Source organism: Prunus dulcis, chromosome 3 (assembly GCF_902201215.1).
Source record: "Prunus dulcis chromosome 3, ALMONDv2, whole genome shotgun sequence".
NCBI classification, from domain to species: Eukaryota; Viridiplantae; Streptophyta; class Magnoliopsida; order Rosales; family Rosaceae; genus Prunus; species Prunus dulcis.
In genome coordinates this window covers 19,584,340-19,598,376 of record NC_047652.1, presented here as the reverse complement: position 1 = coordinate 19,598,376, position 14,037 = coordinate 19,584,340, and the positions used below count along the sequence as shown (strand labels likewise).

At 35.8% G+C, this 14,037-nt stretch overlaps 2 protein-coding genes and 1 non-coding gene across 8 annotated transcripts; 1 reads left to right on the top strand and 2 right to left on the bottom strand.

Annotated features, from left to right (window-relative positions):
* Positions 1-3,357: 3,357 nt before the first annotated feature.
* On the bottom strand, positions 3,358-7,276 carry LOC117621099 (BTB/POZ domain-containing protein At3g22104). Of its 6 annotated transcripts, none has more exons than XM_034351391.1 (4): positions 7,166-7,276; positions 6,540-6,624; positions 4,416-5,525; positions 3,358-4,155 (listed from the first exon to the last, which is right to left on the bottom strand). In XM_034351391.1, exons 2-4 carry the CDS (start codon positions 6,600-6,602, stop codon positions 3,700-3,702), a joined length of 1,629 nt encoding a protein of 542 aa, XP_034207282.1. In that variant the 5' UTR covers positions 6,603-6,624; positions 7,166-7,276; the 3' UTR covers positions 3,358-3,699. The 6 variants fall into 6 exon arrangements, with proteins under 6 accessions (XP_034207282.1, XP_034207281.1, XP_034207284.1 ...); XM_034351390.1 differs by having other exon boundaries at positions 6,540-6,783; positions 7,166-7,255; XM_034351393.1 differs by lacking the exon at positions 6,540-6,624 and having other exon boundaries at positions 7,166-7,265.
* Positions 7,277-8,829: 1,553 nt separating this feature from the next.
* On the top strand, positions 8,830-8,922 carry TRNAY-GUA. Its single transcript has 2 exons — positions 8,830-8,866; positions 8,887-8,922. It is a non-coding gene; the product is annotated as a tRNA-Tyr (tRNA).
* A 2,833-nt stretch (positions 8,923-11,755) lies between these two features.
* On the bottom strand, positions 11,756-13,093 carry LOC117623298 (scarecrow-like protein 32). The gene has a single exon (XM_034354212.1). The coding sequence runs from the start codon at positions 13,091-13,093 to the stop codon at positions 11,756-11,758; it is 1,338 nt and encodes a 445-aa protein (XP_034210103.1).
* Between the last annotated feature and the right edge of the window lie 944 nt (positions 13,094-14,037).

Below are 14,037 nucleotides of genomic sequence, written 5' to 3'. Positions count from 1 at the left end.
GGTTTCAGGATCATCTTGCTATTCTCTATGATGCTCTGACTGAGGACAATTTGTAGTTATGGTTTTTCCTATTAATGCCAATCGCTTATTGTAAAAAAAAATTAAAAAATTAAAAGGTATTTAGTCATGGAAATATATATATAATATATTCTTTTCATATTAGAGGTCCCCGTTTAAGTTTCGCACAGGGCCCTCAAAATCTGAAGACCGCCTGATATTGGCTAACCTTGTTTTCATTATTCTAAATCTAATAGAAAAACAAAAATGTAACTTTTTTTTAAGCCGGATACCAAAAGATAGGGTATTTAACAACATCTAAGATATTTTTATTTCTTCTACTTCCAAGTATAGTTTTTATTTGGTTCTTCTTGAGGGTTTTTTTGCTAGAAGTTTCTTGAGGGTATTTTTCTAGCTGGAACTTTCCAAGACCCAGAGATCACTTTTTTTTTTTTTTTTCAAATACCAGATATTTAAAAAAAAAAAAAACCTTTTTTTAAAAAGTACTCAAATAATTGTTTCTGCGTGATTGTTTATTTCCAATAACGTTCCGTTTGAAATATTGGATTATGTACGTTTTTTGTTTTTGGTTTTTTTGTTTTTGCTACTGGATTAAGAGGTCTTTCGTCTCCAGCTAAGACAGCCTGGTAAGTAGTGGTAAAGTTTTCTTTTTCATATCATCAAATTAAAAAGGAGGAGGTTTCCTACTTGATTCAGGTTTATATATAGGTAGTTTTCTTTTTCATATCAAATTAAAACAGGAAGAGGTTTACTACTTTATTCAGGTTTTACGAAAAGACTGTGTCGATTGGGAGATTAGATATCATATACATTTCATAGTTGTATTACTACTCTTAGGTCAGCAACAGGCTAAGAGATTAGCCAGGAATCTCTCTATTACTTGTAAATTGGCATTCTGCTTCTGCTTCTACTTCTGAGAGATTGTAGGTTTTTTTATTCTAAGTCTCACTAGGATGGATTGGATGGATTGGTTGTGGCTGCTTTTAGATTATTTGAGATCAATACCTAATAATGCACAATTTAAATCTCCTCCATCATCCCTGTAAATAAATCAAACTGAAAAAAGAAAGAAAGCTAAGATTATAAATAAAAAATACAAATAACATTAGGTGAAAGAGAAGGTAACAAATTTTCTAGAGAAAACCTGCAAAGGGGCTCAAAAATTTCACTAAAAAGTTAAAAGCCTCTTTATTATGAAATGGACTTTAAAAACAAACTCAAAGCTCATTTACAGTATAACAAAGGCTTTTAACTTCTTATAAATTACAAAATTGTCATCAGTTTCTTTATTAAAAGAAAACCCAACTCTAAAACCTCATTAAAAAAAAATCCAAAACACTCAATAGGGTATCAAAGTAATTTAATAATTAAATTCAGTAGAGTCAGCTGTCATTTTTTAATTTTTTTTTCAAGTTTGTTTATAGAAATTAAATGGTATAGAATTTATATATATTATTAGTGTTAAAAATAGATATATGATTAAATATCTCAATAATAATTGGGTTGTATTTGTATATGAATATATGATGGCTGACCAACTTGCATCTTGATTGGGGCTTATGGCGTTTCGATGATCCACCAACTTTACAAAAAGTCCTAGCAGTTGTAAGGCCCGATTGGTATGTCCTTATTTTTGGGCATTTGGCCCATATTTGATAAGAAATTTTTGTTTTTTTTTTTTTAAAGTGAAATTCATACGACAACAGTGTCTCAAGTCTGTTGACTGTATCCCACGCGTATTCGAGGTGACACTCCAGCAAATTGAAATGTTCGTGTAACATGGATCACAATTATAGCTCATTTTTCCACTATGTACTTTATCACTTGGATGGTATAACCCAACCCAAGTATTCAATCTTTTCATTTTTTTACTTTGTTAAATAACAACTACTCTCCATCTTTGTCTCTTCTCATTTTTAACTTGTGAGGCTAATTTCTATTCAATTGGTGATGTCTTACGAAGTTCGTGCCACTTCTCGTTCAAGGAAGCAAAAAGAAAAAAGAGGAGTTTTGTTTAGGATTCCTTTGGTTTCTTATTTTCTTGAGAGATTCGTTTGAATTGGTTTAGGGTCTATTATATTAAAGAAAGAGGGAATGAAGAGGGACAAGGCAAAGCCAAGAAACATGTTGCTTCCATGAAAGAAAGGTCTCTCTCTAGACTCTATGTACGTGACAATGCCATTTGCCATTCAAATATTCAAACTAGGAAACTATAAATACCAGTAACAGATTAACAAGTCATTTCCTCATCGAAATGCTCATACTTGATGAATGTGGTATGTTCTGTTTGCTTAGGTTATATTATAATCTGTGGTTGTTCATAATTAAGAATAAAGTAAGACCTAGGAATTAGTACAAGAAAAGTGGCGTCTAAGGAAAAGGCTTTCGTGGGATTCTGTCTCTTCATTCATATGATATCATCTTGGTTTCACCAAGATTTAGGTTTGACCCGGAAAACCAACCTATAGCATTTGAGTCATCCACACACAATTCTGGTCCATGTAAATAGTGATCCTTCAAATTACGTTATGTAAATGGAGGAGGACTTAGTCTAAGTTAACTCAAATCCGAAGACAAACTCTGTCATATTGGTGGAGTAGTTAGATTTTAATCTTTGGACTACACGATTTTTAAATTAAACTTAAAGAGTACTCACAGGCGAGTAGGCGATTGATTTTACCAAACACGATAAAGTAATTCTTCAAAGACCAATTCACTAGAAGTCTCTGCAATATTAATAGTGATCCAGAAAATACCAAAATTCTGTCCTCGAACAAATTATAATTGGGAATTTGTGCCTCTTAATTAGTTCACAATTGCAGAGAATGCCTGGTTTTGAATCACATTGCTGACTGTTAGGGTTCATTTTGTTACCTAGGCATCAGTTTTCCCACTCATTCACATTATTGTTTTACTTTCAGTGTTTTTAAACTTGTAATCCCATGAAATGTTGGCAACTTCGCAATAAGTTAGGTGAACACAATCCACTACCTAAAAAGAAAACTATTTTATACAGCCAAGACTGTTCAGGAATCTAAGGAGAACAGGGTGTTGTTCATGTCAATAAGTGGACCATTTTATTCAATTCTATACTTTTACTGTTTTTTTTTTTGTGGCAAGTCAACAACAACTACACTTGACTTTTTATATCTTAACAGCAACTATTGTTCTTTGTTTCATTAGTTGACTGGTAATAGAAACCATTGATATATGACAGTAGTATTTTAATCTTCTAGAATCTATTTGTAGATAAATTACCATGGTGATGATGATGGATGATTGAAGAAACAGAAAAGCAAATATGTTCAGCTTTCATTCACCCTCATATTTCCCTATTCATGCAGAAAATATGCTTGCCAGCTTGCATTCCAGAATGGCCCCAAATGTGAGAGTGACTGGGGAAAATGACTTAACCTTGAAATCCTATCTTGTACAAAGAGCACTACATGAAATGAACAGGGACATTTCATTAAAAGAAAAAGTTACTCAACAGAAATTCTCTTTCTGTAACTGTACAACCAAAGATTTCCTCAATCTTTGCAAGTGAAACAACTTGCTTTTCACCTTTAGTTATCCAGCAAAGAAAGAAAAATCTGTTGCAAACACAAAAACCCCTTTCCTTGCGCTATACAGAGATGAGATAATACTTAAAAACTAATGGAATAAAATGCTCGACTACTATCATGAACAGAGTTTGGGCACAGATCTTGTATGACCGTGGCTTGATGCTCTTGATTTTGTAAACTTTGCCATTTGAGTTTGCATTTTCTTGCACAGTTTCTCCAATTCCATTACCCTGCACTGCATGCCTTGCAAATGTGCTCTAAGTTTCTCATTGTCAGCTGCGAGATTGAGTTTCCCGGCATAAAGCACAAGTTGTTCATTGGCGTCGAATTTCCTTCCCCAATTTCCAACCTCGCCGGCACTACAAGGGGAGTCAGCGTAGGACTTAGAATTGTTGGTTGCATGGAGTAAGCTTTTAAGCTTCAATTGCTGAGAGACGAGAGCTTGGACTGCTGCTTTTGATGGAAACTTTTTATTCTGAGAAAGGTGTATGCAAGTCTCTGATGAGAGCTTCTCATAGTTCAACACACAACAAATTTCCATCTTTTCCTCTTCTGACAATCCTGTATGCACCTATGACCAAGCAAATTCAATGCATAAACAACCTCATACAAATAATCTTCAAAATCAAAAGCGACTCAATGTTTTAAGATCTTTTAATAATGTCCTATTTGAATGCACGGACCATAAGCTACTAGATCAAAACTTAACAAGAATAAAGGTTATGAAACAGAGTAGAGTGCAGATCAAATCCACAATATGCTCTCTCATGTACATGGCAAAAATACATGCAATAGATAGCTTAAAAAAATTCTTTGACATAAATGTGATACCTCTATATACATGTCCATGGCATGGTAAAGTTCATCATAGGAGTCTCTGGCAGAATCCGGCATGATCATGGCTAAAGCCACAAACTTCGAAGGCTTCAAACAAGGATCTGGGGCTACTTCTGCCATATACAAATCCACCAAGGCAGCAACTCTCCTCAATCGCATGGGCAATGCTTGACAGATTCCTCCACTCAGAAATGATTTCAATAACCTTAGAACAAGATTTACATCATACAAGTAATTGATCCCGCGTGGGGATGGAACAAGCAAATTGTCTAATATTGCTTGATCAAGCTGTGAACCAATCATGCTCTCCAACTTATTCCTGCTACTTTTGCTTATATTCAAATTCAGAGCAACTCGAAGAATCCCAAATAAACTCTTGCAAGAAACACAGCTCTGATCAAGAATATATAGCATATCAATGACTGTTTCCACAAAGGTGCGCTTGGCATCAGATTTGACAGTGTAAAACTTCGATTTCTGGTAATAAAAGAGGAACCTACTAATGATAACATGATCAAGTTTTCGAGAAATCATGGACTTGACCAGCATTTCAACCAAATTTGGACCTAAAGCTAGAAGATCATCAAACCACCAGGTTGCCCGAGATGAGCTGGTTTTCAAACTCTCAGAGCTTCGAGTGTCGCATGAAAACCGAATACCAGAGCTATCTGGGGATGAAGTGGAAGGACAAGGACTCGCTTCGCTTGTCGAAGGCAATCTTGCTACAAGGGTATCCATGCATTTCTCGAGTAGGCTCAGAGAATTAGCGGCTGGAAGTAAATCTTGGCAATGCTTCAAAGCCATTAAAAGCTCAGACCATGTCCAATATCTGATCTCTTCAAATGACTTCTCTGCTTTTTCCAATAAATTATGTGTTCCAATGACAGAATTGTTCATTTCCATGAACTGTGCAGCACAATATAGGAGGGAAATATTGGAAGGAGTTATGTCGGTGCTGCCATGGTTGTAGCAGAACCTTGAAATGAGCTCAAAACTCTCTGCTCCTCCCGGAAAGTCATGCAATACCACTTTAAGATTTCTTGAGGTAGATTTTGATTTGCCAAGTAATTTTCTCAATTTGCCAGAGTAGGAAGCAATAATTTTCTGCAGAAATGATCATGAAAACACAGAGTTAAAGGAGGAAGGGACATTCATCTTTTAAAAAATTAATACTCCTTCGCTCAAAAGAGACAATCATTGTCACTTAGTGAGCTACTAAAATAATGAAAACAATGTTATGCAAGATTTAGGCTTCTAACTTGCAGGTACTGAAGAAATTTTGTAAAGACAGAACCCACCCCCCAACAAATTCCAGAATGGAGAGGAGGAACCCAAAAAAAGAATGACCTCATTGAATTGGGAAAAAAAATAGATAAATAAAAAGTGGGAATCTACACCAGAACCTGCCAAAGAATGAAGAGAGGTCGTTATAGGCAATAAATTGTGGTAAGGGCAATTCCAAAAAGATGTACGCTGATCAACCCAGCAAAGAAGGGCAGAAAATTGTAATTAGTACCTATGAAAGTAACCCTTCGTCCATCTCAAAAGGGTTACTTTCATGGGCAGTATTAATGGGAGAGCCCCATAAACACCAGCAATAAATGAGAGAATGAAGCAAAAGAAAAAGGCCTGCCAAATCAATGTGCAATTTGTGAATTAAATAGACCGAACAGAAGAACAAAAGCTAAGGTAGCCATGAGTCCAGGACCCACATCAATGCAAATTAGGTGTGAATTAAATTGGTGGACGGAAAAGGGAATTTCTTTCTAATTCATCATTCATGATGGACATGGAAAGCAACCAAAGAAAAATTACCAGAGCATGCACGAAATGTAGAAAGATAATCAGTAAAACCTCACAATTCAAGCACAAGGCTCTATTACAATAAGACAGAGAGAGAGAGAGAGAGAGAGAGACAACCAATTATTGGCAAGCAATAAAGGATCTCAGTCTCTCAGACCTGTCATGATTTAATGAACTGGCAAAACAGAGAGGAGGATCCACTTCCAGTACAAGAAGAGTAAACAAAATTAAACAGAAATAAATAGTGGGATAAGATCACCATTTGGACAGAAGAAAAAGAAATGAGGTTGCTACTACTTGCAAGTACAGAATTACCTTGTCCACCATGAAAGACTCTTCCCCATTGACATCAACTTCAAGATCACAATGAACCTCCATTACTCAAATGATTAAAAAAAACCTAAAATAAACAAAAACCCACTTCAAATCAAGAGTCTTTTTTTGGGAACTGCAATCAGAAAAGCAAAATAAGTAATTTTTAACGGTGCAACGAAGACAGAGAGGTGCGGAGGCCAAATGGGGAGTAGAGAGGAGGAAGTAGAGGACACAAATCCATATTCTGAAATGGGAAAGAAGACAAAGGGAAAGAGGTTAGGAACTTTGGTTAATGCAAATTGACACTATTGGTTCAAGCAGAAGCAATGTAGTTTTCAACTGAGATATAGAGGACAAGCCTCTAAAGAGTGAGAACTGGGAATAAACAAAGAGTGCAAAGACAGAAAAGTATGATATATAATATTTGACTATGAACCCCAGAGAGAGAGAGAGAGAGAGGGAGCAGTTGAAGTGTGTGTTACTAATACTACATATTTAGGCCACTGGCCACATTCTGACATTCCCAGAGAAAATACATCTAAGCTTAGAAAATTAATTATGAAAACCCCAAAAGTATATTAGTGAATAATAATAATATTAATGTGTGATATTCTTGGGAGGGAGACCATTTTAAAGCTTGGAAGTGAAGCTTTGTTGCTGGCTTTCCCTGCCTTTGGTTGGTTGTTCCACGTTCATCGCTGCAAGTCTCTGTATGTCTGCAGTGCACCCATTGCCTTCCCCTCCCCTATCCACTACTTTATTTATTTCTTCCCTCTCTGGCAAGGATTGTTTACATTGACCGAAATGCCCATCTAGACGATCTCACATTTTCTTTTCAATTATTTATTTTGTTTCTTTGGTTGAGTACTATTTGGACGTTTGCTATTAGGATGTGGCTTTGGAGGACCCCACTTCTGTTACGTGGGTCCCACCAAAAGATCCGCCTCTTTGCCAGACAAATGGTTCCCTCATTTCTTCTCACGACCCATTTGTGATTTCCTTCTACAATGTTACAGGGAAAATGCAACACAAGTACATCACAACTTTTATCTCCATTACTTTTTTACCTAATTTATGTGACACATTATTTAAAAACACAACAATATGGTACACACAGTTGATGTGACACATTACCTATTTCATATAGAATGAGTTTTACTTTGGTTTTATTTAGATTTAAGTACTTATGTTTCGTAAGAGTTGAGATGACTCTAAGTGTTTCTCGTATTTTTTATATATAAAGATGCTTTATAAGTTGAGAGTAAAAAGTTAAGAGAGATAATACTCTCTCCTTTTCTCTCGACCCTTCTTTTCTCTTCTTTTCCTTTCTTCTTGGTCTCTCTTCTCTACAATCCATTTTGGTTTTAGGGACCCTTCGACTAATAAATCGAGCAACTCTCTCCCCTTTCATGTTGTAGAGAGATTTTCCTCCCCAGTTTTATGTTAAGTTTTGCTTCTTCCCAATTTTGTGTTGGGTTTTGTTTCTCTCCAGTCCTTTTGGACTAGATTTTAAAGATTCTTTATCTTGAGGAGGTAGAGTTGTTAGATTTTGATGGATCTTTCATACGTGGTGTTGTGAGATCATGGGGGATGCTGGAGGTGTTGTGGTCTTCTTTGGCCAAATGGATGTTGAGCTGTAAGGCCTTTCACTTTTGGTGTTTCTGGTTCCTTGTTCATGCAAAATCAATCATTCTCATGGTCTCTATGTCGCACTGGTGCTATACAGAGTCTTCTTGATCCCCTATATGTTAACTCTAAGTAAGCTGAGCTTGATTTTGTAATATTTATTACTCACTATCTTGCTGGATTTAATGTTCCTGATTTATTGTATGCAAGAACTACCATTTAGAGTGTGTTCTTCTTGTACATTCCTTGTATTTACCCTTTTATTATTGAAATTATGCTTGTTCTTAATAATTTTTTTTTAAAAAAAAAAAAGATTAAGAGAGATGATTGGGCATTGTTCATCTCATAAAATTGCGTCTTTCAACATTACAACTTCGTTGTGTGTGTGTGTTATACTCTTTCCACCACATCACAAGTTTCAACTTAATTAAACTCATGCTGTAGCTGACCCCAAAAAGAAATATTTACACTCGCGTTGTAGGATCAATGGAGCCCAAGCTTATTAGCTTAAGACCAGACTAATTTTAGGTTTCAATTGAGCCCAAACTATTCACATTGCATACTACTCGATCTTGGGCCTTTTCTTAAAGTAACCACCAGTCCAAAGTTTGGAAATTAAATATTACGTTTCATATAGATATCTGACAAGGTCATTTCCAACAATCCGACCTTAGCTCAGTTGGTAGAGCGGAGGACTGTAGTGGGTTATGTGCTCTCAGCCATCCTTAGGTCGCTGGTTCGAATCCGGCAGGTCGGATTTCTTTTTCAATGGCCAAACTTTTTTTTGTTCATACTAGAAACTTCATTGAAGTCCTGCAATTAACTGAGAAATTAAAGGCTTAATTTGAGACAGAACAATAATTACCACCATCAAGAAAAAGATGACAACTCATGAAATTAAAGTCAATGTGGTCCTTGTTATATATTTAACTTTTTCATACTTCAACTTTGATACACTATTTCCTTGGTATATGCACAGTGCAGGCATGTTTCTGTTGCTAGATTTACCCATAAGGTTTGGTGGACCAAGAATAAAACACCGCAATATATATTTTATACACCTCTGGTCGCCTTTAACATGTAAGTTGATCTTGTGGAACAAAAGCCTAATTAATAATTTGAGTAAGAAAAAGAACTAGCTATTGATCGAGTTATTGCTTTCAAGCTTTCACTTCTACATCGTGTTACTTGAAATCACGAGTGGTAAAAGAGTATAATGAGAATTTAAACTCACGATCACTTGGGAGCACACCAAAAACCTGGGTCAATCTAACTAACATCTCATTGGTAACTACATGTTAATTTCAAGTGAAATTTTTTTTACACCCTAATAACCAATTAGAACATGACAAGTGACTAATTAAGGGCTTTTTTCTCCAAATATGTTTTCTAAGGAGTTTTGTATAAAATATCATGTTAGAATGGATCTATTTATGAAAATCCCTGGACTTTATGATGTGTTTCCATAATTTTTGAAATATGGGTAAACCTTAGAGATTGAAATGTTTCCATAATTGAATTTTATGGGTAAACCTTAGAATTAAGATAGTATTGATTGTCAAATATACATGTGCAGGGACGGACCTATGCTATGTACAACCTGGGCTATATCCCAGGTTAGGTTTTTTCTTTTCTTAAAGTTAGTGTTAATGTTTAAGCATATATGATGAAAAGTTGCTGGCATTGTTAGTGTAAAATAGGCCTTTTAAACAAATAAAATAAAATTGATATGTTCTCAAATTAAATTTATATGTATTTATGATTAATTCCATAAGCCTCCCTTAAGAGTTTAATCAAGCCTAAAATCTAACAGTCCAATAAGGTAAATCTAGCTCATCCCATTTTAAAATGGTGGGTATGTCCCTGTACATGTGTGTGTTTGTTTAAATTGAATGGAAGTTTAATTCTATTGAACATGTTTAGTTTAAAACTGTTAATCTTTTTGAGTTTTTATTTTTATTTTTCTTTCTTTTTCTCTACACTACCTTTGGATCTCCTTATGTGGGGGCATAAGTGTTTTAACAAACAAACCTTTCCAGTCGATGGGACATATAATATAAACTTGGATAAGTTTTCTGAGTAAGATATTAACTTCCGGTATTTCAAATTCGGGATATCAAAATGACACATGAAGTACCATATCTGGTGCCTAGCCCAATGTTGGAGTTCTCCAAATTCATTAATTCTTCTCATTTTTTAACCATGCAAGAAATAATGAATTGTTGACCAACTTATGTAAAATGGCACCTACAAATCGACGTTCGTATGTTTCTCTGGAGAGTTATAAGTTGGTTTACCAAACGGAGATGTAATATACCGTGAAGTTCAATGCATTGGAGATTTTGCTATCAATAGTTGTAAGAAGTGTCTTGATGTTGTAAAAGAAAAATTTTTAAATATAAATTATGAAAAAAGAGGTGAACGTGCTTATTATGAGAGTTTTTATTTCGTATTCAAAGTTTACTCATCTACCATGAAATGAGAATCAATGAGTCTAAAATTGTGCTAAAGACCCCAGTGATTCAAACGTGACCAATTAATCGATTATTTTTTATTTTCTTCTTTTCCAATGGCCAAACTTAGTTTGTTCATACTAGAAACTTCATTGAAGTTGCTGCAATTAACTGAGAAACTAATTACAAATTAAAGGATTTAATTGAGACAAAACAATAATTACCAAGATAAAAAAAAGATTATAATTAGTGTAGTGATTCGGAGTAATTGTGCTCTCCTAAAAAAATTTTTAAGTTCAAGTCTTAACATTCCAATAACGAGAATTCACAAAAGAACAAAAGAAAAAAATGACAACTCATGAAATTAAAGGCAATGTGGGCCTTGTTGTATGTTTCTCTTTTCATGCTTCGACTTTGATACACTCTTTCGTTGGTATGTGTGCATGCATGTTTCTGTTCCTAGATTTACCCTAAAATTCAAGCTCTAAAGGTTGGGCAAGAATAAAACACAATCCGAAACATAGAATATATGTATATATCCATGTCTTTAAAGATGCCTTGAACAGATAAGTTGATCTTATGGAACAAAAGCCTAGTTACTAATTTGAATAAGAAAAAGAAGTAGCTTTCAAGCTTCCACTCGTACATATTGTCACTTAAACTGTAACCAAAACAAGAAATTATTGAGGAAATAGTTACTCCTATGATTAAAGAAAGGGACTAAACAAAAGTTAAATTTCACAGCACTGATCATGGAACAAAAGCCTGCACGTACGTACAGATGGGAAAAACATTAAAGTACTAGACTTTGTCCCATACTAAACAGCAGACAACAATATGTCCATTCTCACTCTCTCTCCTCTTTCTTGCCTTTCATGTGATGGATCACAGCAGCTAAAGCTTCAATACAAAGTGCTCGTGAAAAAATCATTTTTCCACAAAATGCCTGCCGTTTTCCTTTTTGTCTTGTGCTCATTTGCAGCTTTTTGACGAAGAGAAAAAAGCAACCATATAAGCTTTTGTCATTGCCTCTCGATCACCTGGACCACTCCCCCCTATCCCAATATGGTAGGTCCAAATTCATCACTTCACTTTGCATGAACTTTTTTTTTTTTTTTTTTTTTTTTTGGAAGCCAATTAATCCTCCATTAACAACCCATTTGGATTTGGCCCATTTGCAACCCAAGCTGTGGCAAAAACTGAGTTGTGCCCTTTCCATGTGAGCACCAACATATCTTCTTCACGCTTCATACCCCAACCACTAGCATGTTCATCCAGCAAGCCCTTCACTTCCTTAACAGTCTCTTCACAAAACGGGGCGCTTAAGAAACCAACGTTCCTTATTCTTTGTGACATTGCAACGCCTGTCTCTAACCTCTCTATTCTTTGGTGCCCTTCAAACCCAATAATGTTTTCAATTTTGTGACCGACATCAGATTCATAATCCATCCTTTGGGTGCTGTCTTTGGGCAAGAAAGTCTCCAAAGAGTCAAAGGGTATCCACATGTAATTAAAGCAAGTGGTTATTCTTGAGCTAAGACTTGGTGCACTAAGATCAGAATCTTCATCCACCACAACTATGATCCTAGGGTTAAGGGATCTAATCATGTTAAGGAAAGTGTTGCGCATAGAGCCATCTTGATGGCCCGGGCTACCGCCAAGTGGCTCATCGGAGAGATAGCGCAACCAATTTTGACAATTTACAACCAAAACCTCATCATCCTGGAGGTCTAGGGAAGAAGGGTTTAATTGAGTACTGAATAGCAATTCCAAAGAAGATGAGTTTTCAATCACGTTGAATTCAAAAGGGACATCCCTAAACCTAGAGAAATTCCCCAAACGAAGACCAACTTCTTCGCTTGACACATTGAGCAAAGGAGGAACTTGTGGCCTCCAATTGGGAACAGTGACTCTAAGCAAAGGAGGCCCCTCAGGCCTTTTGGCCAATGCATCTATTAAAGTAGGCCATTGCATACAATGAGTGATGCTAAAATCTAAGATATGGACTTTTGGGCACCCTTGAATTGCCTTAAAAATTGCACTATTTGATGCACAATATCCAAAACGATGCCATGGGATTAGATCAACATACCCGGCTAGCTCGGTCACCGACATCAACCTAGTGGGGATTGTACTACTACTAGTGCTTCCATTGAAATTCATAGGTGTAGGGCAAACCTTGGAGGCTCTTGAAATCAGTGCCCTCAAGATCCATGAGGTCAACCTTTGGTTAGGGTCACCAACAGAAGAAGCAACATTATTGAGCACCCACATCACTTGTTGGGCCAAGGTTACATCGTTGCTCTCTAGGGCACTTGCACAGTGAAGTAAGAGCTTCTCTATACATGCCCCGTCAAGGCTTCCAAGACACCCTTTAAGCGCGCCGGTTAACGAAGCGCCCTGAGAGGTGTTGAAGATAGTAGTAGGATTTTGTAGAGAAATGGAGGTGGTGCTTCCTCTAACTTCAGTTTTCATGGCTGTGAATATTGGAAATATGTGGGGAAAAAGAAGGAGCTTCAGGGAGAAGGAGGAGGGAGAGGAAAGGGACAGTTGGGTGCTGGACACGCGTCCTGTGAAGATTGGTGGATGGGATTGAAGAGCTAGGGTTTTATCTGTTGGTATGTGAGTTTCTAGGTTCAAGAGATATATGAGGCCTTGGGTTAATGGAAATCTGTCTATGGCTTTTGTGTGTGAGATGTGTTTCTGTCTACGAAACATGCACGGAGTTGAGAGCTTATAGCTTATCTGCTACTTGAACCATATATATACTAGAGAGAGACTATATATCCCTAATTATCCATACATAAGTATGGTATATATACACAATAGGAACTTTCAAATTGATAATAAAATGACAGAATGCATTGATAATTAGTTGCACGTACGATGAATATTGTATACTTCTACATTTCTCTTGAAATATCCGGACCAATCAATTACTAATTAAATTAAATGTATATGAACTAATATAGAGTGATGGGGAGGTCAACATAATATATGTTGTCATATTAACTATTTTTTGTCTAGTGATATTTTTCTACACTTCTTGGAAGATGTATAAAATTCGAATGTGCTATGTCTAGATTCAAATTAAAAATTTTAAATGTCTGTGTGAGTTAGTTAATGAAAATTGATCATATCAGAACATATAAGATGAGGTAAAGCGATACACATCGTAAATCATTGATATCGTTAATTAACACCGTTAAAAAACCAAGTCAACCTATTTGAATATTCCAAATTGCGATGTTCTTTCCTTCTTTTTTTTTTTTACTCAATTACCAGTACTCAAACTACAAGAATCTAGCACTTCAATTCTCATAGAAGGAGCTCAGCTAAGGCTAGCTCCAAGCAAATTTGGTATATTGCTAATTACATAGCACCTCTCATTATCTAAGAGACTAGCAATTGTGGGAGGT

Excerpts from the sequence above, each read along its gene's own strand:
- LOC117621099 (XM_034351389.1), bottom strand. The coding sequence starts at position 5,773 with ATGAGGTCATTCTTTTTTTGGGTTCCTCCTCTCCATTCTGGAATTTGT. Across the intron at positions 5,526-5,680 it reads AATTTCTTCAGTACCTGCAA|AAAATTATTGCTTCCTACTC; the intron begins GTTAGAAGCCTA and ends TCATTTCTGCAG. Across the intron at positions 4,156-4,415 it reads CCATGGACATGTATATAGAG|GTGCATACAGGATTGTCAGA; the intron begins GTATCACATTTA and ends GCTTGGTCATAG.
- LOC117623298 (XM_034354212.1), bottom strand. The coding sequence starts at position 13,093 with ATGAAAACTGAAGTTAGAGGAAGCACCACCTCCATTTCTCTACAAAAT.